The following is a 23,926-nucleotide window of genomic DNA, read 5'->3' as shown; positions in this document are numbered from 1 at the left end:
TAGGATACGTCTTCTGGGGGTTCAAACCGTATATCGAAGGGTTTCAATTCTGTTGTAAAATTATTGTAGATGGGACCCATTTATACATAAAGTACAAGCACAAAATGTTGATTGCAGCTGCCATGGATGGGAATCAATAGATACTCTCTCTTGCATTTGTAATCGTCAACGAAGAATCCTATTCATCTTAGAAGTGGTTTCTTCAACAATTGAGTAGACATGTTATAAGAGGACGAAGTGGGATGTGCCTTATTTCTGATCGTTAACCTGGTATCATTAAAGCAATAAGCAAAAGTTCAAACATTGTGCCACCTCACGGGGTGTATCAATATTGCTTGAGGCACGTGTGTTTTAATTTCAATAGTCGTTACAAAAATATAGTATTGAAGGGTATTTATTAGAGAACTGGCTCTGAATATCAAATTAGAAAGTTCAATCGAATTATGGAAGAGATAAAGAACCAAAAACTAGATGCGTTTACATTCTTAGACCAGATTAACAAGGTGGATGGCGATGCAATATTTTGTCAATCAACATGTCAGAATGCATCAATAGAATTCTGAAAGGGGCTCGTCGCCTGCTGGTGACTGCAATAGTTGAAATAACACTTCAAAGTACTGTCCATTATTTTGTGCGAGGGAGGCGAAGACTCGTGTAATGTTGAGTAACAACCAACTATGGACGGTTTTTGCATACAAGATGTTCACACGTTGGCAAGAAAAATCTGTTGAGCATACGGTCACGAAATACCATCACCTTTATCAGTCTGCCTCGGTCGTTACAAAATGCTAGTATGGACATTGACTCAACACCTGTATTGTCAAAATTGCCAACCCAGAATGTTCATACGACAAGTAGACTCAATCTCACATCCATTGCTCTCACGCTAAAAAAGTATGTGTTGCATCAATGGTTAAGGATTATTATGATCTGATGACTTATAAAAATACATATTCTAAGTTTTTGAACCTATGCAATCAGAAGATTATTGGGATGTCTCGGAATCTGAATTTTTGAATCGGTTCACGACACTATTATTCATATCTCTATACATCATGGTCGGACCAAACATCACGTATTCAGAACGAGATAGATTGGCCCCAAACGCGTGAAAGACAATAAGTCCAACAAAGAGGAGATTCTTCAAAATGATCAAATGTGCTAGTGCAAGGTTGTCTATAATAATGTATTTTTGTATTTGTATAAAAAAATTGTACACATATTTTTATAGATAAATTGTATTTTTTTTAATAAAATTTTAACATTCTGATTTATTATAGTTTACTATTTAAATTTGTAATTGTATGTTTTTTATTTATTAAACATATAATTATTTAAAAAAAAAAAAACGAGCTATGGATGGAGACCACGACTCGGAGTCGTGGATGTAACCACGATGCTGAGTCGTGTATAACCATTAATTTAAAAAAGAAAAATTGTGTAGAGTCGTGGATGTTGTCTACGACTCGACATTTTAATTTTTTTTAAAAAAAAATTCATGACTAGTCGTGGACACAATTATATTATAATATTAAAAACATATTATTTTTATAATAAATAAATAATTGAGCCCTGGTCTTCAACTTCAAGATCCCATCACACAGCACCATTTTCTATTTTCTTTCTTTTTTCCCCCTTAATTTCCTTTTTCTTTTTTGGCTCTTGTTGTGTATATATATATATATATATACACGCATATATTTTGAACAAGTTGTTAAGTACCATTATTATTATTTTAGTGATAAGGAATTTTCTCACATGTTATGTTTATTTACTTTTATGATACAAAGGTGCAAATCAAGCGTCTCTTTTAATATGGCTAAATTTCTTTTTTGTTTTTCGACTTATATTATTTAATCAATGAATTTCTGTAGTAGCATGATTTCATTATATTTCAGGTACAAAACAAAACAAATGAATAATAAAAAATATTAAATTAAAATACTAGGCACAAGGAAAATATCACGACAAAAAAAAAAAAAAACATAAAATTAAAAGATTATGAAATTCTGAAAAGAAAAGAGTTCTTTTAGCAATAAGTCCAATAATAGTTGGGATCGATTAAAACATCAACATAACAAGAATAATAAAATAAATCATAATAAATTTATATAAAATAAAATTATATATATAAGTTCTACAAAACTTAATCTCGAATTTATTTATGATACTGAAGTTTTAATCACCCAACTAAGACGTTATTAGTAAAAAAAAGGGTTCACCCAAATCAATTTTGTGTTTAGAGTTAGAAAAAAAAAAAAATACTTTGGAGCAATAAATCAAGTAAAAAATTATGAAATATGTTGTAATAATATGACATAAATCACAGAAATCAAAGCGAAACTTTTCTTTAGAAACACCCAAAAATCAATTAAAAAAATATAACGGACCCCTCAATCAAAGTCAAAATAAAAAAAAATAAAAGGAAAAAATAGAATTTATAAACAGAACATGCCTCGAAAATAAAAGTTTGATAATTGGGGGCTGACCCTCTTCTCTTCCCCGTATATGCATTAGCCGCAACGTTGCGTAATCTCTTTTCTCATACTTGGATAAATATAAATATAAACACAAATACTTTGATCTCGACGTTGGACTGGAGCAGTAATCCCCATCGCTCATCAGAACATAATCATAATTGACTATGACCGTATTATTTTCCAAATCTCAAACATATACTCCTTCGAAATTTACAAAGATATTCACATTCAAACAGTGGGACAATAAGGAGCTTATATTCCAGTATTTGTCTGGAAGAGTCCCTGTCAGCAATTGCCATTTTCATTTCTGCAATTTTTGACGACAGACCCCATTTTCCGTGTTTTTTGTTTTGTGGGTTCAAAGTTCCAAGAACTGGAAGAAGCTTCCAATTTTTGTGAGTTCATCAGAATCTGGTTGCTTTCTGTACTCTCCAAATTTGCTGATGATGGCTGTGCTGAGAATTTTGAGAGGGGGATAAGGAAAGGTGATGAATCCTGTGGGATTGTAAGAACATCTGTTGTCTGTTCTATGGCCCTTTTGTGACGGGTTCTTTTTTGCATGTTGCTTTTGGATATTGTAAAGAGCACTCAAGAAAAGTGATTGTGCGTGTGAAAAGGGTTATTGTGATTTTGTGTATCTGAAATCGAAGTGTGAGATTTGGGCCTTTTGTTTTCTTTACTTTTCTCTTTTTTTTTAAGTTTGAGTTCCTGTTTATGGTGTTAACGCTGGGATTTTTTTTAGTAAAATCTTCAGTGATTTTAGGATTGTGGGTTTTGCTGTAAGAGAAATTATATGATCCGGGTTGACTGGGTCTTTCTTCTTCTGATTTCAGTTGATGTGGGTGATTGAGATCTTTTGTTTGCTGAAAGATAGGTGAGATTTGAGCAATTAGGATAGTATTGAACTGGAGTTGATTACTGGGGTCTGTCCAAGATTTGATTTTCGGGCATTACCGCGTTGGTTTTAGGTGAATTTCATCAAAGATTGAATCTTTGTGCAATTTGGGATGTACTTAGTTGATTTTTGGAAAGTATGAAAGTGATTTAAAGCATTGATGAACTGTTTGAGACGAATCTTGGTCTGGGAAGAAGTTTTGATGTTCTCAGTACTGTGATTGTTGAAGAAGTAAACGGTATCTCGGTGCATTGTGAGTTTGGGGTGGATTTCTTGTATACGCACATGGAAGTTTAATTAGATGTGCTGGTGTTTTGGTAGAAATGGTAAAAGTGGATTGATTTAGCGGCTTGTGTGATGTCATCTACATCTCCATCCCCAAATTCTCCGGTTGCTGCTTCCCCACCATCTTCCTCCAACTCTCCACCAACCCAGTCTTCTTCTCCGCCTCCTAATCTATCAAATTCTTCCCCACCTGACCCTCCTAGTGCACCCCCACCAGACCCTCCCAGCACGCCACCACCAGACCCTCCTAATGCACCACCACCTCAGCTGAATTCTCCTCCACCGCAACCTCCTAGTGCACCTCCACCTCAGCTTAATTCTCCTCCGCCCACCGTCACACCACCACAACAATCCCCTCCCTCCACCAGTGCACCACCACCTCCTTCTATGGATTCTCCGCCACCTTCATCCTCGCCACCTCCTCCAGTCAATGTACCACCGCCATCTGTAAGTCCGCCTCCTCAACCATCTAGTCCACCTCCAACATCATCTCCGCCTCCACCTGATCCACCAGCTACCTCAACCCCACCCCCTCCACCATCTGATCCTCCTAGTTCACCTCCTTCACCTTCAACTAGTCCACCTCCACCCCCACCACCTATAGCCCCCAGAAGTCCACCTCCACCTCCGTCGTTGCCGCCAAGTAGTGCCCCACCTCCGCCAACTAGGGGACCACCAGAGAATTCACCTCCACCGCCACAGCCTCCAGCTAATTCACCACCACCACCGTCACCTAGGCCGCCTGAAAGTTCCCCTCCACCACCACTTGTGCCACCCCCTAACCCTGCCACACCTCCTGCCCCTCATTCTCCGCCATCATCTCCACCATCTTCAAATACTCCTCCAAGATCACCACCGCCACCTGCAATACGAATTTCACCACCTCCTCCCTCCATCATCTCTCCACCACCACATTCTCCTCCTTCACCATCCCTAGCTCCACCAGGTAATAAAAGCACCAATACATCTAGTGGAGTACCAGAAAGTTCACAATCCACAAATGGTGGAGGTATTGGTACTGGAGGCATAGTGGCAATCGTTGTGATAGTTGGTTTCCTATTGCTCGGTATATTTGGAATTGCAGCTTGCTGTGTGTGGAAGCGAAAGAAAAAGGCTTCTGGACATAGTGGTGGTATTTTGCCAACCTCTATTGGTTCTTCTCCACAATCAGGTAAATATCTCAGCACTTGAATATTAATTTATCTGCAAAGACATATATCTTTCTCCTTATGGAGGCAATTTAAGAAGTAATTTCTAATCAGATTCTGGCTTACTAAAAGTGCACATATCAAGACCCAATGATGGGAATGGCTCTGGCAATGGTATTACCTATTCACCCCGTGACCCTGGTGGCTTGGGCAACTCAAGGTCGTGGTTCCCCTATGATGAACTAGTTGATGCCACCAATGGATTTTCATCCCAAAATCTCTTAGGTGCCGGCGGGTTTGGTTCTGTGTACAAAGGACGTCTTGCAGATGGTAGAGAAGTAGCGGTTAAGCAGTTAAAGATTGGTGGAGGGCAGGGAGATCGAGAATTCAGATCTGAAGTCGAGATAATAAGTCGTGTACATCATCGCCATTTGGTTTCACTTGTAGGTTATTGCATTTCTGAGGACAAAAGGCTGCTTGTATATGATTATCTCCCCAATAATACCCTCTACTTCCATCTTCATGGTAAATATTAGTGCTTAAAATGGAACAATGGGTTTTTTCTGAGGAGATGGTTATTGAGATTACTCCTTTCAGGTGAAGGGAGGCCTGTTATGGATTGGGCTACACGTGTAAGGATCGCTGTTGGTGCAGCTAGAGGAATAGCTTACCTGCACGAAGACTGTAAGATGTTTAAAATTTTCTTCCTTTTACATCTTTAGATTTATTGATATATGCCTCCATACTATCTATCATTCAACAGAATGTCCTCTATTTATCTCTGCTCCTTTCTCAATCATGATAGATCCTGCATCTGATTTATTTGAATGCCTTCTATTGTGATTAAAACTATATTGCGAATGCACATACATGATTTTGAATCGGAATTAAGAATAATGTTAGGAGAATGGCTGACGTGAAACAAAACCTTTAGTGAGACATGCCATACTAATCACATATTTTATATATTGATCATGAATAGGTTATCTAAATACTCATTAGTTTCTCTATCCGAGGGAAATGAAAACTAGGGAAACCTCAATATAGGAGATACTCACATTTTTTCACTCATAGCATAGATGGAAAACTAGGTAAGTGACAACAAGACTCAAGGAACTGCAACTTAAAGTTAAAAGGGATTCTGTGTATATTATGATCATTAATATTGCAGTTTCTGAAATTCAGACTGTTGAATGACGATAGTAGTAGCTTCCTCGTGTACCCCTAGGAATACGAAATTATTTGGAGAAAAATGCATATATATATATATTGGGTTTAAAAGATTGTTTTGTTTCTATTTTCTCTTTTTCTAAGAGTTGTTGAACGGAACTTGGGATGATTTAAGGAACGAATAATACAAGAGATAAAATGTAATTTAATAGCTGCAAAATCAAAGAAATAATTATGCCTTTGTACACTCTAATGCTGCAATTTATTGGTTTTGTAATTCTTTCATGGTTGGCTACTCTTTGTTATCTGTTATGTTTTATTGATGAAAAATATGTTAATTCTCTAACTTAGTTAATCTTTCAGGCCATCCTCGTATTATCCACCGAGATATCAAATCATCAAACATACTTCTAGACAGCAACTTTGAAGCTAGGGTATGACGAATTTCAGGCTAACACTATTCTTATTTGCCTTTAAGAACAACTCTGTAAAAACTGTTTTTCAGGTTTCCGATTTTGGACTTGCTAAATTAGCTATGGATGCAAATACACATATCACCACACGCGTAATGGGGACCTTTGGGTAAGTGGTCATTGAGAACTGGGCTTCAGGTTTAATAAAAGCTAATGGGAGCATGAGCATGAACATATTGTTTTCCATTGTTTATGTGCTTATTCTAATACCTAATATATATGACCGGTTTGGGTTCAGATACATGGCTCCTGAGTATGCATCCAGTGGCAAGTTGACTGAAAAGTCCGACGTGTACTCATTCGGAGTTGTGCTTTTGGAGTTGGTAACTGGACGCAAGCCTGTAGATACATCTCAGCCGCTAGGGGATGAGAGCCTAGTTGAGTGGGTAAGTTCTTTGAGCAAAAATCCTGTTTCTGATCCCATATTACCTGGATTCACTTGTCAACATTTAATTAAGAGAACTCTCAGAGGTAGGTAATTCGAGTCTTGATTAACATTAGCCTCAATCTCAAATCAAGTTAACTCCGGACCCTGACTACAGCTGTAGAATTGGTAGGATGAAACAGAACATGTTCACGATGGAAATCACCATCCAAGATCTTTGTCATCTTTTTATGTCACTTTCAGGCCCGACCTTTATTAAGCCATGCCCTTGAGACGGAGGACTTCAGTGGATTAGCAGATCCAAGGCTTGAAGGAAATTATGTTGGAGGTGAGATGTTCCGACTAATTGAAGCCGCAGCAGCTTGCGTACGCCATTCATCCATGAAGAGACCCACGATGGGACAGGTAAGAATTGTTGCAGGCAGCTAGAACTGAGATTCTGTGTATTTTATTTGGCTGTAATTAATGTTTTTTCTTAATAATAAGTTTATTGATCTTTTCCAGGTTGTGAGGGCTTTTGACAGTATGGCTGCCTCAGATTTGACAAACGGAATGAAAGTCGGGGAAAGTGAAATATTTAACTCTGCACAACAATCTGCAGAAATCAGATTATTCCGGAGGATGGCATTTGGTAGTCAGGATTACAGTACTGATTTTTTCAGTCAAAATAGCTGGAGCAGCAATGGCAACCCGGAACACAGTCGGAGAGATTAATTCATTGATCTCCAAACGGTTTCTTTAACCAAGCTGAATATATTGATGTAAATGAAATGGCAACTCAAGCTGGGAGGTATTGCTACACCTAACCTAGACTGAGTTAAGTTTTCTTGAGATGGTCGTTTACAGCTTATATATTATGTGCTTTCTATTTGTAGGGCAATTTTTTCCTGTAAATAGAGGCAAATTTTTGTTCTGATTAGTATATATTTCTAATAAAGCTTGTTCAGTTTTGCTCTTCAAGTGGCTCGTCATCATCTGATGGGAAATCCTCTCTGTCTTGGATTGATCTCGATATTTCATTGTTACTCATGTAATTATATGGCATCATTGTTTTATTTGTTTCGCTTATATTAACTCATTGAAAACGAAATAGACATGATGATACCGCTTAGAACACAGGATAACACCCATTTTTTTACGTTTTGCTTTTATTATCTGAATCTTGTGCCCGATTATGATCATTATATCGGTGTGGCAAGAAGAGAGATGTCTGTCATGGAATGAGAACATATATCACACTTATGATTCCTATTAATAATGGAATTAGATTTATTTCTATTAAATATATATATGACAAATAATCATGAAACAAAAGAGTGCAGCTGAAAAATGTCATCTGCTCTTCAATAGAAAAGTAAAAAAGTTGTACTTTTACCTCTTAAAGAATATCTAAATTTGAAAGACAAGTTTGTGAGACTTTTTCAGGGGGCCTGTATTCTGAGAATCTATATGAAAATGTGGAATGCAAGTCATCAGGGTGTGACAGCTTGTGTTTTGCTTAGAAAACAATATTGCATTAGCCTGTTACAGCTTTATTACAAGGCCAAAAATCCCATTCTTGATACAATGCAAGAATGTGAAGTCATTGACTATGACTTGTAACTAATTGTTTTTTAGCTTCTCAGCATGCCATTCTCATTGCTTCACACATCATAATACCCTTCCAAGATTACACGAAACTTATTCCTGTCAAGATATGACTTCCATTGATCCCCTCCTCCTTCTTCTCCTCCCCCCCATCCCACCCCCTACCCCATCCCACCCCACAGGTCATAATCCAGCAAATCAACATGGAAGACAGAAACATGCTTGCTGCAGATTGCATTGTCATATGCTGTTGCTGCGAATGCATGATCCTCCAAATCCTCATCCTCATATTGCTGAAACTTCCACATAAACTGCTGAGAAAGACAAAAGAATATGTGAAAAAACTCAGAGCCCGGAAGAGAAGAACCACGATTATGAAGATAGAACTGACCAGATACGAAGAAGACAGCTTCAGAAACCTCAGTAACTCCTTCAGATTCAACATGCAGGATTCTTGCTTAGTTGAATCCCTCGAGTTTGGTTGTTGCATGAATGAAATCGAGAGCGTGTTGGAGGACTTCTCGAGTAGGGGTGAGTTTGCTTTCGGAAGTTTTTGGGGCGGAGAGGTTTCATCAGAAAGGAGTTTCTGTTCATGTCTTAAGGAAGAGGAGCTTGATTACAATAACGTTCCATATCCTTTGATGGAATTATTTGGCGACGCCAACTTCTTTTATCACTAGTTTCTTCCTTGTAATCTTTTCAATCTTCTGCCATTTCATAAGAATGCAGCAATAGAGAATTCAATGCAGGCTCACGCCTTTCCTTGCAGATTTAGCATTGATACCTCAGCCTAGATAAAGCACCATTTACATGGACTATGGAGTACAACATTAGTACATTACTGGCAAAACATGAATTGGACTTAATTTCTAATTAGTCCAGTCTAAATTGGACATGATAACTATCTACATCCAAGGTTGTCTTCTGGTTAAGTTATTTATTTAAACAATGTTGCCCAGACACCAGTTAGGCATTAGCTTCTTGGCTTGAGCGGTCTTAATTTCAGTATGGGATTGCCGAATGAGTCTTGCGGTGAAGTTGACTGACTGTTACTTTGAAAATATTGAAAATACGCACTACTTAGTTTATTTTTGAAAATAAGTATTCTTTTTTTTTTTTTATAACTTTTGCTTTTAAACAATTCAAATTAAGTTGATTTAAGTCAAAAATTATAAACAATTCCTTACTAACTTATGCAATTTATGGGCGAAGTTATAAGTTTGAAGTTATTTTCCAAACACTTATTAAACTTCAACTTTCTAAATTTTTTAATTTTTTAATTTTTTATTTCAACTACTCTCAGTTATTACTGTTGCTTAATTTATAATTTTTTTTACGACTTATTTTCATTACAGAAATTAAAGCTATTGCAAACTTTCTTTACGATGATTCAATATTATGAAAAATAAGGTGGTGAAATTATCTCTTGAAATTAGTGTATCAAGAAATCCAGTTGCATTCCAGTGATTAGGGTTTGATTGGTTGGAGTTGGGGGTGAGGAAGAAACTCAGCAGTTGCTTAAAAGCTAAAAGTACTACTACCCCTACATTGTATTCTTTCTTGCTACCCCCCCCCCCCCCAAAAAAAAAAAAAAAAACAAAAAAGATTCCAAGTTGAGAAAGCCAAGATCGCCAGTTGTTTGTCTCTGAAATTGTTTATGTGCTTTTTTTTTTAATTATTTTTTGTTTTCAATGATTAATTTGAATATTTTATTTGTGAAATAATGGACTGGGAATGCAGCTTCCTTCATCTGCCAGGCGGTGCTCAAATTATTGAACACAATAAAATACTACTCATTAATCATTTTTTAGGCAAGTTACAATCAATTTTATTACATTTCATATAATTACAAATATATTTTCATTTTTTGGTAAATCACCGGTATTCCATTAATGATTGATGAAGTTACATAGTTCTTGGACGGATGCTTAAAATCGTCCATTTTGATATTATTGTAATGTTGCAAGTTTTTTTAATATTAAAAAATTTAAAAACTTGTAAAATAGTGGGACGATCTGAAAAGAAAAATTTGAAAAATTATAAAAAATCTGTCCACTTTCCATAAAAAAAGTTTTAAAAAAATTCTAAGAGATAAGTAAAACTATACATTTTTGTTCACGAGATCATTTTGATCAATGTATCATAATAAGTGAATGATAATCTAAAGAAGGCTAACAGATTGGATTAATTGTTGGACGATCATTAACATTAAAAATGATTAGATAATTTTTCAAATCATGAGAAGGTAATTGTAATTATGCTAAATTTTATAAGAGCTGACTGTAATTTACCCTCATTTATTCATTTTTATGTGAATTAGGAATAAACTGCAGCATAATGAAATTTAATTTGTATCTTTAGTTATTTTATAATATAATAAATTAGATTTATGTATTCTATTTGAAATAAAAACCGAAGCTTTCCCATAGAGACACGCGGTCTGAAGTTTGGATCATTCATTCATTCATTGTATGTCATTGTGAAGACTAACGACAGCCCCACAACATTAAACGGACCAAAATACCAATTTACAACACAACCTAAGGAAAAAAAAAAAGAAATTATTGTCTCTCTCGATCTTCTCATCTCCTCCTCCCACCACCACCACCGCCACCGTCATCGCCACCACCCCCACCCCCACGTTGATGGCTACGTTCCGTGACACCGATCAGCTCAAACAGTTAAAAGACATCTTTGACCGGTTCGACATGGACCGAGACGGCAGCCTCACCCAGCTCGAGCTGGCCGCCCTCCTCCGCTCCCTCGGCCTACGTCCCACCGGCGATCAAGTCCACATCTTGTTGGCCAAAATGGACGCCAACGGCAATGGCTTCATCGAGTTCGAGGAATTGGTGGAGGCCATATTGCCCGATATAACCGAGCAAGTGTTGATCAACCAAGAACAGCTAATGAAGGTCTTCCGATCCTTCGACCGCGACGGCAATGGCTACATAACGGCGGCGGAGCTGGCGGGGCAAATGGCTAAGATGGGACAACCGCTGACGTACCACGAGTTGACGGAGATGATGCAAGAGGCCGACACGAATGGGGACGGTGTTATTAGCTTTAATGAGTTCGCAACCGTTTTGGCGAGGTCTGCGGTTGATTACCTTGGGCTGCCTGTGTCGTAGTTGAGGTTGGTTTAGATTAATGTACGTTGTTGTTCGTGGTGGTTCATGATCAGTTAATCTTGTAAATGCCGTTCTTGATGATGATGATGATGATAACTGAGGTTTTTCTTGGTTGTACCAATGTAAGATTGATGATGAGTTTGTGTGTGTGTGTGTGTGCGTGTTTTTTTTCCTATCAAGAAATAAAATAGGCTTTTTTGGGATGTGCATGGAGAATTTGTCAGAGTATAATTAGTAACTAGTGAAATTTTTTCCGGTTGAAGTTATTTCTGGCATTGTTGAGTATGTACTGTTTATGATAAAATCATACTTTTTGTCGATGAAATCTTTTCTCAAATATATAAATAATCTAGATTTTATAGACATAGCATTTATATTAAATGTAGTACGAGATGTACTGGAATTTACACTAAGTAGTTCATGGTTTAAATATTGCATCAAACTAGAACTTAACTTATTATTAGATTGAGGGTCTGCTCCAATATTACATCCAAATCCAACAATTATTTCTCAAAAATTGATATTTGTCGAGCATTTTGCACTTACTAAGTGCAAAAATCTCACCTAAAAGAAAATATACACATTTACATGCCGGCTCGTTAAACTTCTTTATTTTTTTTTTTTTGTCCTCATATCGTGCCAAATAATATAAAATGCCCCCCCTCCTCCTCCCCTAAAAAAGAAACAAAAATTGTTGTTAGTGAATTGTTAACATTGATAGAGTGGTTGGAATTAGCATGAATTCAACTCATTGGATATCTGAAAATAGAATAAGAATGTTGAGAAGTACGCACACTGAATATGTGTGCAAATCCTTTGTATATATATACTTATCAATTATTTCTAATACTCTAATACCAAGAATGAAATGAACAAAAAAGGAGAAGAAGCAAGCTGATATCTTGAGCATCAACTTGTAGATTAATGGTAATAGTGCGAACATGAGAAATAAATAAATTGCATGGCCTTCCTTCAGCAAATTGGCCTCATCACTCTTGCTCATCATCCACTTCATGGAAAGGAAGTGGTACTGTTTTCACAGCTCTGTATTTGCCTGCGTTGTTTAGATGCTCATTCTCCAACCTGTTCACCATTTCCAATATTATTCTCATTTCTATCTGAAAATATACAGATGTTAACTTCATCGACATTGTCGAATTCTTGAAGTTTACCTGTAAAAATTCCAATGCCCTCTTCTCACAACTTCAAGTGCTGCTAGAAACAGCATTGTTACTCTGTAATCTACTTTTTCAAAATTATAGTGAAAAACAGTTTGTAGCCAGGCGAGCCGGAGAAGAAGGTTTAGTCCCTGCATCAAGTAATATACTTTCTTCAGTTCAGCACTGTGTTAGAATGAAACCAGATTTTGATCTTGAAAGGGATATAAAGAGAGAGGACTTCCACAGACCATGGAGAAAAAATATATGGATTTTCGTCGAAGCATTAGTTCGTCTCGTAGCCATGGATTCTTGGAGTTCAACTGGAGCAAACCCCAATCCTTTACAAAGTCCCAGTAGAGTTGGTACAGAGTTGCACCACTCGACACTACTACAACTAGACAAAGCCATCCTGTGCTCTTTTCCTTCTCGTACGCCACTTTGGCCCCTGCAGCCAGCATTGCAGACACGTATTTTCCAAGGTTTACTAGGTGGCTTTTATGGCCTTCATCAAACCATCGTCGAGCACACTGAAAATTAGAATCACAAATTTCTCAGTAAAAGTTTGGTAAATTCTTGCGTCTTCAATAGTTTGAATAAGGATTGTAGCTAGACCTGCATTGCTCTCCAGTAATATGGTAGGAAGGAAACTGCATAAGCAAGGTCCCTGTAGTAAGTTGTTCTCATGCAGTATCGATAATCCTGAGTTTTGTAGCTTCCAGTTGCATAGTAGCACGCCATATACTCTAGGTCCCTGAGCATGGGCACCTGATTGACAGTACACAAATTAAAGCCAATTAGTTGTCTATGAGAAGTTTATGTAGCAGATATAAGTAACTCTAGTGCTTGAAATTTCACCGTATCTTACCTGGCTACAAAGTTGATCAGCCATGAAAAAATCGAGCATTACAACCTTATACAGGGGAGATAGTATGATGTTTCTTATTATGGAGAGGAAACGGTAGCGACTTGACTTGTAGATGATATTGAAGGGGCACACCAGCACTAAAAAGAAGCCCTGAAAAAGAATTTGTTCTTTTACTTAGTAATGTATAAGTAACTTGTAATGTACAGAGAAAATTTGTACAAGATCAACAAATTACCAGGAAAAGAAGGCCAGGGATGGCTTGAACATGAGCATAAGAGTAGCCTTTTGCAACGAGCGAGAGATGAACAAACAAGATCCCAATTACAGCGGCCATCGATGTTGTACAAATAAAAAATACATCGCTGCATTTTAATTCTTTTGTCAACGACAGTTCAAAGATGAAGCTGTAATTGATTCTCGTCTTTCTCCACATAACTATGTTGCATCCATAGAGGAAGAAATGCAGGAATAACAGGCTAAACATGCTGCAAAATTAGAGTTGAAACATTGGTTATTGGCTTTATAGATTGATATCAACGTATATTAAACATGACATTTCATTTTTTAAAATTTCAAGTACTTGCCTAAGGACCGGATAGACTGTTTCCATGTACATTGCGTCTGATCTAGGTCCGTACATTCCTGTAATATGTGCCATGATGACATATCCAACGAGAAGTGCAAGGAAACAACCAGTGAATAGACCTGGTTAATAAGCAGAATAAGCCAAGTGTCAGTTGAATTGTTCACAACATTAACCCGTATATCAAAATAAGGTTCAAGCTACTCAGGGAGAAATTTGTGTTTATGTTATAAAGTTACTCCCAAGAACAGTTATCAATTGTTTTGTTGCATCAGATAATACAAACACTTAAAACTCAATGTTCATAACTGAATGCACTAACTAAAACTTCTTATAACACTCATTATGTTACTAGCTATGGATCGATGGAACTCTCTGTGTTGTGAAATCAAATGAGGAACAGGAACTGGACATGTTTCCGTTTTCCGTCGATAAAGCATTAGGACATTATTTTAGATGGACAGAGAACAGTCACCTAGGTAGCACACTTTTGAGATTAATTTGGAGCTGCCTTTTTTGGTTCCTTAAAGTTTCAGTCAATCAAGTTATCATGGCTTTCTTTAATTCTTTTCTTTATAGTCCACTTCCAAATAATTGACCCCTTTTCTTTATGATTTAGTAGCTGATTAAAGGTCATCAGTTTGTCGTATAGGGTCCAATCTCTACGTTTCACTCTTTGATTTCGCATTTTATCTGGAAAGGAAAATGGTTGATTAGAGATCTCCACCTGAACTAGTTACACATAAAAGGAAACTAATATTGAATGTTATCTTGGCATTCTTCATTCTTTTTCAGCTTTCGGTTATTGCATGAAACTTACCAATTGAAAATGTCACACAATGTGATTCTTTTCTCTGAGTTGGTTTTAGGTATTTCATGGCCTTTCTTCGATCATCTCCACCAAAATGCTTGACAAAAAGTTCCTCAACCTCGTCGGCCAGCTTCAGAGCCTGTCACAGTACTCAAACTCAGACAGATTTTTCAGGTAGTGTGGGACAAGAATATCTGAGACACCATGAATGGAAATCTAGGCAATAGCATAAATTCAGTAAATGCCGTCTACGGCTGATCACCACTTAAAACTGTCCAAGAATAATCTGGTGATGGGATGCATCCGGAACCCCACATCCAATCATCCTCCAATCAGAAATTTTACATCTGTGGAGTTCTTGGTTTTTCTTTTTTCACCGGATAAGACTTTGTGGCTGAGTAGTTTTTACCTTATCTGAGCTGTTGAAGTAGGAGCTTTCAACCACTTTTAAGTAAATGGGAAGAACTTGTTTATTTGTCACCTGAAAACACATAAAAGTTCGTTGGCCATGATTAAAGTAAAGGGAAATAATGCATGTCCACTCATCGTGTATGCTTACTTTGTCGAACTTCTTCAAAATCTTTACAAAAGCAAGCATGTTCAAATTCCTGAAAGAATTTAAAGGAGATAGTTAACAATTTTTTTCTCTAACATCACAAGAAAAATTAAATAACAGCAAGCTAAATATAACAGATGATCATCCTACCTATAAGTTTTGAGGTATCCTAATCCTTTATAGAGCTCAATAAATGCTCCCCTGATCATTTTTTCTGCATGAAGCAACTTTTTTTTACTGACATGCAAGCAACTTCCCTCTGTACCACATTTCTTGGAGGACTGATTTACTAAATCATCCCAAAGCAAATAAGAGATAGCTGAGAATGTGCTAGTTGGATTCGTTAGAGGAATATGGATTCTTAAGCTTTTCCCTCGAAAGTTTATAACACGGCCCGAGAGAGACCTCAGTTTCCCTTCTTCTTTCTTCATTGTAATGGATTTTCCTAGTTCATCAGATCCTAGAGAGTCTGAGAATTCGACTTGGTGATTGTCCAAATCGTCTGTTGAGTTCTCCAACCCCTGCTCCTCGTCTGCACTCTCTTTAATGGACTCTTCGTCTATACAAGTAATAGACATATCATAAGTAGGTATAAATGAAACTCATCAGGACCAATAAAAACGTCAGCGAGAAAAGGTAGAAAAATTCATCACTTCTTTGTATAGTCTAGATTTTAGAATTACATAATAAATGACAGATTGATGCCCATTTTGGTAGTAGATAATTGATCATTTTCTAGTGAATATCCATATATATATAATTGGAAAACAGAACAAAACGTTACCAAAATCGTTTGTAATGCTTAAATGACTATTTGTCACCTTGCATGGGGAAACAGAGGAAATTTGTCTGATTACCGCATAATATGGTGCCTGATATCGAATCATCCTCCTGAGAAGAAGGGCCTTTAGCTTGCTTCTGCTTTACTGCGGTTTTGAGCTCCATGAGTATCTCCATTTGATTCTTCAACAAGTCGCCCCTCTCAAGAAACTCTTTCTCTTTCATTCTGAAGAATTGATTCACTTTGTTGAGTTGAAGATCCAAACGTGCGAAAAATTCAATAGCCGCATCAGTATCAGCAAATTGCTCCAGCAGTTCCGTCTCGTACAAGTCCCCCTTACTAGCTGAGACTGCCAGCTTCCGATGAACCTGAATCACAAACAAGGAAAGAAGTTCGTTCAATGCAGTCAAATTGAACTAAGAAAAAGGAAAGTGTAATGCAGAGGCAGGAGTTACTCGAATGACTCTATTCTCTCCTTGCTTATGTTGAAGAAAAGTGTATTTTCTCAAAGATTGAAAAAATGTGTTGGGAAAAGAACTCTTCTGTTGCTCGTTGCTCGTGTTGTGGTTGCTGAGGAGATGGATTTTCTTGAGGTCCTTCTTGAGTTGCTTGTAGTCGACAAACGCCTCTTTCCATTCAGGCACTAACTGACCCTCAAATTGCTTAGAGAATTTCATCTTGGCTATTGTACTTGCTCAGCAATATCCAAGAAAAATGGTCTAAAAAACTGTCTTAGCTTGAGACAGAAGGAGTATCTGAATAGAGTACTATGATCACATATTTATGGAGATGAAAGGAATTTTTCGTTTGATGATGCGTGTCATAATGCACGACAGAACATTCTGTTATTGCATCTTTATCCTATGCTCATTCCACTAGGAAAAAATATGCAGGTTTGGTTCGTCGGAGAATTACCAAACTGCAGCCAAATCTTGCAATTTCTATCAGCCAACCTTCTGCATGAGAGCCTTGCTAAGGTAGGAATTTAAAGTGGATGAAAAAGGGACCAAACATATTTCAAGTATTGTGGGATACCTGTACAAATTGACTATGACAACCTTCTCAATATTCATTAAGGTTGCAAGAAATGAAGGGCAAGATAGAGATTTACCCACTGCTTCAAGAGCTGCTGCTCATTTATAATGAAAGCTTATTGGCTAAATCATTAGCAATCACACAAAGGCTGTCTCTAATTAGACCAGCCTGAAATCCACTAGATTGAAGATAACATAAAGGCTTTGCAATAACTTTCACTGGGAGAAAGATTTGCCTTTTGAAATAAAAAAGAAGGGCTGAAATCTAAGTGCATTTTGAGTCCAAATAACAACAATTTCGACACCTTTAGTGCACGTAAAGAACATCGATCTTTACGACTCATCAATATTTTTGTCTAGCGATGAAAAGAAAGGTGAATGAACCGTGTGCAGAATCGATCATAATCTCTCAATAAATCTGATCCATCAATGTCAATCAAGAGCAAATATATCTCAAGTTACAAATGACAGCTTCCCTTTTATTCTTTTGTTTATGCCAAATTAAACCGAAAAATTGTTCAGAAGAGTGCTACTACTACTGCAAGTAATAGTTTGTACTGATTAAGGTTCTATGTCCTATGTTGTATGTTGTATTCTTCCTAGTAATAATAGTCCTATTCCCCCAACCAACTTGTCCTCATGATACCTTCCATCATAACACAAAGAAATCGAAATCACTAGTGTTTTCTGTCTGGCCCCCTCAACACCCATTCCCTCTCTCTGTTGAGTAGGATATCAACACCTAATGATGTTACATATGTGGAGAACCGAAAACGCTCATATTTACTTTTCATCCCTCTTTTTTATCGCACGTCTGACTAGGCACGCGCATATATATAATGGTCTGAAATGATCCTTTATATGTGGGGACTGAGACGTTCAAATTGAGACAAAGGTTTGCAATTTCAAATGTTAAATGAGGCTGTTGTATGAATGCAACTGATGACTTCTTCATAGGCAGATTCTATGGTCGTGCAGGCAATTAATGCATGTGGGGACTTAGATTCTTGGCTAATTCTACTAATCTATTTTTCGCATGAGATCACTTACTAATCGACCTTGAATTTAACAGTTTCAATCTTGTATTTCATGTTACACTTCACTTCATATATTCAAATACTTCACGGGAAATACATCTTAAATACATAAATCACGAGGATTGAAACTCTATCTAAAACAGATCCAAACCAAAACAACTATTTAAAATTTCTTATAGAGTTCACTTGCAATACACCTAAGATCGTCTCAAATGGATTCATCAATTTTCTTAAGTAGAATAACATAGTTTTAGTCCTACGTTAATATGATCTCGTTTTAATAGCATAAACCCACGATCTAATATAAATTTTTTGATTTATGTAGTTTACGATTCGATCGTTGTCCTTTGCACAAGATTTTATCTATTTTGACTTCACATAAATTTATTCTGAAAAGTTGTTTTGCGAGGAAGGAAAAATTTTGAAATTTATAAGATGCCCAAGCTTAATTAAGATATTTACATACATCATTATGACATCGCATTAATAGCAAAAACCCGCGATGTAACATAAATTATTGGAGTTTTGTAAAGGAAAGGTGTTTGAATTTGGTAAAACATGATTACACGAGTAAAGGGAATGAATGAGAAAGAAAGAGGACACGAAATGTAAGGCTTTAATGGTCAATGGCAGCAGCTATGACAAAGTTAAGAAAATGATGGTATGAGTAGGATGTCATTTTTTTGTGGGTGCGCCCTCGTAAGCTTACCCCACTTATTTAATAATAATTTTTTTTTTAAAAAAAAAGAAAAACCCTAAGTTTTAACCTCCTCTGAATTATCTTTTTGCCCTCTTGAATTTTCTCTTTACTATGCTGGAAAATTGTATCTTCTGAACAAAGGAAATAAATATTTTAATTATTTATAATTAGTAATAATAAATTTATAAGTTAATTTATTTTAAGAAAACAAAAGAGTAATAATCTGATCATGCGTACGTAAATATTGGGAGTGTTGGACCCGTCCCCTCCAGGAATTCCACCGTGGTTTTATTTGTGTTATCTATTTCTTTGTTAATTGTTAGTGTAATATTGCATTAATATTGATATATTAATTAATTAAATTTTACATCTTTTAACACGTGTACTCGCATTCTTGTTTTTTGAAAAATTACAGTAAAAATTAGAATAAAGACAAAAATAAAATGTTCCTTACCCATTTAAATTTAGTAAATTATTCATCTTTCTTTAATTAGGAGAAGGAAAATAATAAATAAATAAAAAAAGATATTTACTAGCTACTCCATGCACAATGCATTAGTTTAATTAGGCTGAGGCTGAGGCTGATCCATTAATTCCCACTCAAAATTCTCGTCCCATCGTGTCAGCTAATATATATATATATATATATATATATATATGTACACCAGATTAAGATTAATTAATATTAAAAATAATGTGTGTGTATATATATATATATATATATATTAGCTTGGAATGTACAATAATTGCAAGCATATGATTCTGGATTGAGATTCCAAGCAAAATGCCCTTATAATATTATTGGTAAATGTTGATATCAATTAAGAATATCCCATTCCTAATTGCAGAAAAATCTCATAAGCCGAATTAAATTAGTACGTAGGCTTGGAATAATGATTCATTCAGGACATATACTGCTCACGAGTGCCATATTCTTTTCTTGAGTCATATTAGGATGGCAAATATATAGTGGCCACCATGAAATGCCTATCTTTACGTAAATACAGTTAAATATTAAAAGTTGATTAAATACATTCATAATTCCAGAACAATTACATTTGAGGATGTTGTGCCGAAACTCGGGTTAATTTAGAGATTTGCTAACCACCAAACCATAATATGTCTTGAATCTCTTAGCTGAGAATTCTAGAAATAAACCACGACCAGTCCACGTAGGAAATTAAGGCCCCCATTATAGTTTTCCAATTCAATGCTTAACTTAGATAAGTCATAAGAATAAGATAAGTAAAGATCATCAAGATGCTAAGGTTACGAAATTTGTACTTGCTACATGGGGGCGATTATTTATTTCTCTCAGTTATAAGATTTCAGGTGAATCACAATTCACATACACCAAAATAATTAAATTATCACTATAAATTCATACATATTAGGGTTTAGGATATACTGGGACTGAGTCGTATAGAACTAGATCAGTGATATGGATCCAAAACTTGTTTTGAAATTGGAATCATACTGTGGAGAGGTTCTAATACGATCTTCCTAAAATATATATACCCCATGTTAGAGGGGGAATTGTAAAATCTCAATTTTATCATCGAAATAATACTTCATTAATTAGTAAAAATGTATGATTTTTAATTTGTGATCACATTTATATATACCAACACATCAAAATACGAAGGTGAACAGGATGGAATTTCCCTCCTTTTTTGTACGTAGCGCATAATATGAACATGGCTGGTCTGGATTTGATTCTGGCAGAAATCTCAAGAACCACATAAGATTTAAGAAGGGGTCGAATCAGAAAACAATGGGAATATTAGGTACTTACATGTATGAGGTTGATGAAAAACCTTACATAATTTGATCGATCCAGGATATAGTTATGCTGTTTTCGAGCAAGCGACAAAATGAATTCTTTGACATTACGTTTCACTACGTACGTGTCAAGCATGAATTTGTATGTGTGTAGATCATATTGATGTGATACTTAGCATCAGGCTTAGGTGTCCTATATATTCTATTAATATTTATGAAAGAATCTAATATTCTAATATAAATTATAATATATATATATATATATATATATATATACTAATTTTTAATTTAATACTGATTGGAATCAAGATCAATTCCCTTCTTTTGCATGACAATATGACACCTCTCCTGAAAATTAATTTTTTAAGCCCTCAAAATGCACGAGATGTTGAAAATTAGAGACATACGCGTCATGCTAATTATCAACTAAAATCCTTCAATATTTAAATCAGGAGCTGTAATGGGAGTTGAGTAGACAGAGGGTAAAGAGGTAGAGCCTATTGAAATGAATGCATACCGAAATGGACGAATGGCTAAGGAAGGTGTGATGAGCAGCAGCATCTCTTGTACTAAAAATATCCGATCTCAATGGTCGTAGAATTGAGGAGTGACGAGGTTGGTGGGGTTGCTGGAGGGGAGTGGGACTTCCATATGTATGGAATAGAATACAATTTGATGCAATGAGTAGAACGAATTAATACCATTTGTCTACCCACATTCTTAAACTACACCACTTCGTACTAAGTATTAAGCCTTTACATGTCATTCAGGATTGAGTTGATCAGAATTGGTTGGATTTTATTCTGCAAGTATGACTATTTGTCATGATCAGACACGGGTAGAACACAAACAGCTTGGATAATCTTTCCCCCCAAAGCACTTCAACTTCAAGATGTGTATCAAATGAGTGCAGTATTCTCCCTGCCTTTCTTCTTGGAAACTGTGTTAGCAACATAAAGAATTGGTTCCTCACAAGGAAAGAAAAGTTGTGAGTTTGAGTACTGTGAATAAAGGTATATTAGTCTACTTTTATAAATAGTTGTTTCTTATTTCTTTGTTTTTTTTTTAATTTTTGTTGGCTTAAAATATTGATGTGTTGAATCAATTGTGAGTTTAAATGTATCAATTAATATAAGGAATTGAACTTTATAAAAAATAAATAAAAACATAAAGAAATGGTTCACGAGCTATATACATTAATTAATAATTTCACTTTTCTCATATGCTATTAGGGTTTTTAATGATTGAAATTTAAGAACTATATATTTAAGGGAAAAATGCAAGCAATTCCTTACAATATTACAAATGATATAATAATCTCTTCGTACATTACTTAAATAGGACAAAAGCCAATATAGTATTTGGATTCGTTTTCTGATTGTTTTGTTGTGTTTTGTGGAGATAGAGAGAAAAAAATAAAAATAAATAAGCATGTGTTAGAGGTAGTATGTATGTTTGGATTTGTTTTTTAAGATAATTTAAAATAACTATTGTATGTTTAATGTTATGTTTTGGGAAACAGTGTCTCTTTTATATATATTTATGTATATATATGTGTATATATATGTGTATATATATGTATGTATCCATACTAAAACAGTTAAAAACATACAAATAAGATGTTTCTGTATGATAACAAAGCTTAGATATGGTTCTAACTCATTAAATTCACATGGGATTGAACTTAAGTGGTGAACAGATGATCCGGATCGCTTGTCTCCGAGAATTGTAGACACAGTTGGTTACGTTGCTTCCGACATTGGGACGACATGAACAATTCCTACATATATTGGATCAACCTCTTTAGACCTCATTATATTTCCAATTACCCTAATAATTAATATTTCTTTGAGTTGAGGTGAGGAACTCTCCGCACCAATTAACCCACGTTGCCCCTCCTAATTCCACACAAATCAGGCTGCTAAGTGCTAATCAAAAGCGCATTACAGGAACAACGTATGTGCGTACGTACTTATCCATGCACACAAGAAGCGCACTTGACAGATTTGAGTTTTTATCCGCCACCGCCACTACACCATATTGCGCGCTAATTGTTTCTTAAACGTAACTGCTACTGCTGAAGCAATGACTCCTACTACTGCCCTTTGTTTCATTTCAAAGCCAGAGAGAGCCTAACCTCATTTATCATATTGAATGAATTAAAAATAAAGTCAACTTTTAAGGTTTTCTTTTTCATACGTGTGTTTTGTGTCTGATATGCGGACCACACACATTTTTTAAAATGACTAAATAACTTCAGGATTTGTATTGTTTTTCTTTAAGGCGATTGGATCTGAACTCGATCCAAACATGATCAAATAATATACTTGATTTTGATGACCTTATGATCGAAGCTAAATCAACGCTTGGTTCATAAACTAGTTGTACAATCGATCATTTCCTATAAATATCATATGCTAGAAAATATTATTTTATCGCTTTAAATTCTGCACAAACACCTTTGTCTTATATTAATCTTACTGACTTAAATATTGAAGTAGATATAAACTTAACCTCAAACTCATATTTCAGATCACTATATGCAAATTTATACATGCACCTCTGTTGTGTTTTATTTTTCAGAAACATTTGGTCTGGATCTGGTCAAAACACTGACAATCACATAGTATATGAACTCTCGGCAGTGTATACTGTACAGTCAGTTCATGATAATTATCAAATTATAAATATAATAACTTTTATGACATAATTAATTAAATGTAATAGAATCTGATTTGAATTTCCAAAAAATAAAAACAAAATCCAACTTTCGGAGGTTTATCGTGACCACCCACAAATATCAGTAATCAAATCTATAAATATTGGGCTTGAGCAGATTTATGCCATACCACTTAATTGCTTTGCTGGGCTTTAAGTCAGAGAAGTTTACACAAACCAATGAGTTCGACCCATAAAAAATTAGACAAGGCACAACCAGTCGCCTGAATATGAATATAGAAACGATGATTACATAATTATATTAATATTTTAATAATGAATTCACATACTTGTAAGATAAATATCCATGTATAAATAAAATGGAACTCAAATTCTTGATATTAA

At 35.6% G+C, this 23,926-nt stretch overlaps 4 protein-coding genes across 5 annotated transcripts; 3 read left to right on the top strand and 1 right to left on the bottom strand.

Annotated features, from left to right (window-relative positions):
• Window positions 1-2,580: 2,580 nt before the first annotated feature.
• Window positions 2,581-7,796, top strand: PERK10 (proline-rich extensin-like receptor kinase 10). 2 transcript variants are annotated; one of them, XM_011079194.3, is made up of 8 exons: window positions 2,581-4,831; window positions 4,941-5,333; window positions 5,406-5,492; window positions 6,342-6,412; window positions 6,484-6,560; window positions 6,690-6,837; window positions 7,080-7,241; window positions 7,341-7,796. In XM_011079194.3, exons 1-8 carry the CDS (start codon window positions 3,733-3,735, stop codon window positions 7,548-7,550), a joined length of 2,247 nt encoding a protein of 748 aa, XP_011077496.1. In that variant the 5' UTR covers window positions 2,581-3,732; the 3' UTR covers window positions 7,551-7,796. The 2 variants fall into 2 exon arrangements, with proteins under 2 accessions (XP_011077496.1, XP_011077492.1); XM_011079190.3 differs by having other exon boundaries at window positions 2,582-4,831; window positions 4,923-5,333.
• Window positions 7,797-8,626: 830 nt separating this feature from the next.
• Window positions 8,627-9,191, top strand: LOC105161478 (uncharacterized). Its single transcript, XM_011079179.3, has one exon. It carries the CDS (start codon window positions 8,627-8,629, stop codon window positions 9,101-9,103), a length of 477 nt encoding a protein of 158 aa, XP_011077481.1. The 3' UTR covers window positions 9,104-9,191.
• Window positions 9,192-10,886: 1,695 nt separating this feature from the next.
• Window positions 10,887-11,763, top strand: LOC105161469 (putative calcium-binding protein CML15). The gene has a single exon (XM_011079171.3). The coding sequence runs from the start codon at window positions 11,069-11,071 to the stop codon at window positions 11,552-11,554; it is 486 nt and encodes a 161-aa protein (XP_011077473.2). The 5' UTR covers window positions 10,887-11,068; the 3' UTR covers window positions 11,555-11,763.
• A 570-nt stretch (window positions 11,764-12,333) lies between these two features.
• On the bottom strand, window positions 12,334-17,391 carry LOC105161461 (phosphate transporter PHO1 homolog 1). The gene is made up of 13 exons (XM_011079159.3): window positions 16,766-17,391; window positions 16,387-16,678; window positions 15,680-16,088; window positions 15,533-15,581; window positions 15,383-15,454; window positions 14,983-15,112; window positions 14,164-14,284; window positions 13,815-14,064; window positions 13,580-13,729; window positions 13,327-13,479; window positions 12,963-13,241; window positions 12,727-12,863; window positions 12,334-12,637 (listed from the first exon to the last, which is right to left on the bottom strand). Exons 1-13 carry the CDS (start codon window positions 16,985-16,987, stop codon window positions 12,544-12,546), a joined length of 2,358 nt encoding a protein of 785 aa, XP_011077461.1. The 5' UTR covers window positions 16,988-17,391; the 3' UTR covers window positions 12,334-12,543.
• Between the last annotated feature and the right edge of the window lie 6,535 nt (window positions 17,392-23,926).

Source organism: Sesamum indicum, linkage group LG1 (assembly GCF_026168435.1).
Source record: "Sesamum indicum cultivar Baizhima isolate 11 linkage group LG1, ASM2616843v1, whole genome shotgun sequence".
NCBI lineage: Eukaryota > Viridiplantae > Streptophyta > Magnoliopsida > Lamiales > Pedaliaceae > Sesamum > Sesamum indicum.
Note: the sequence above shows the minus strand (reverse complement) of the source record. Positions and strands in the feature narration are given on the sequence as shown.

Bases quoted from the DNA above. Each gene is read 5' to 3' on its own strand.
- PERK10 (XM_011079190.3), top strand. From the start codon at position 3,733: ATGTCATCTACATCTCCATCCCCAAATTCTCCGGTTGCTGCTTCCCCA. The intron at 5,334-5,405 runs GTAAATATTAGT...TACTCCTTTCAG, and splicing joins CCTCTACTTCCATCTTCATG to GTGAAGGGAGGCCTGTTATG. The intron at 6,838-7,079 runs GTAAGTTCTTTG...TGTCACTTTCAG, and splicing joins ATGAGAGCCTAGTTGAGTGG to GCCCGACCTTTATTAAGCCA.
- LOC105161478 (XM_011079179.3), top strand. From the start codon at position 8,627: ATGGAAGACAGAAACATGCTTGCTGCAGATTGCATTGTCATATGCTGT.
- LOC105161469 (XM_011079171.3), top strand. From the start codon at position 11,069: ATGGCTACGTTCCGTGACACCGATCAGCTCAAACAGTTAAAAGACATC.
- LOC105161461 (XM_011079159.3), bottom strand. From the start codon at position 16,987: ATGAAATTCTCTAAGCAATTTGAGGGTCAGTTAGTGCCTGAATGGAAA. The intron at 14,285-14,982 runs GTAAGTTTCATG...CTTATTAACCAG, and splicing joins TTGTGTGACATTTTCAATTG to GTCTATTCACTGGTTGTTTC. The intron at 13,242-13,326 runs GTCTAGCTACAA...TCTAATTTTCAG, and splicing joins ATTACTGGAGAGCAATGCAG to TGTGCTCGACGATGGTTTGA.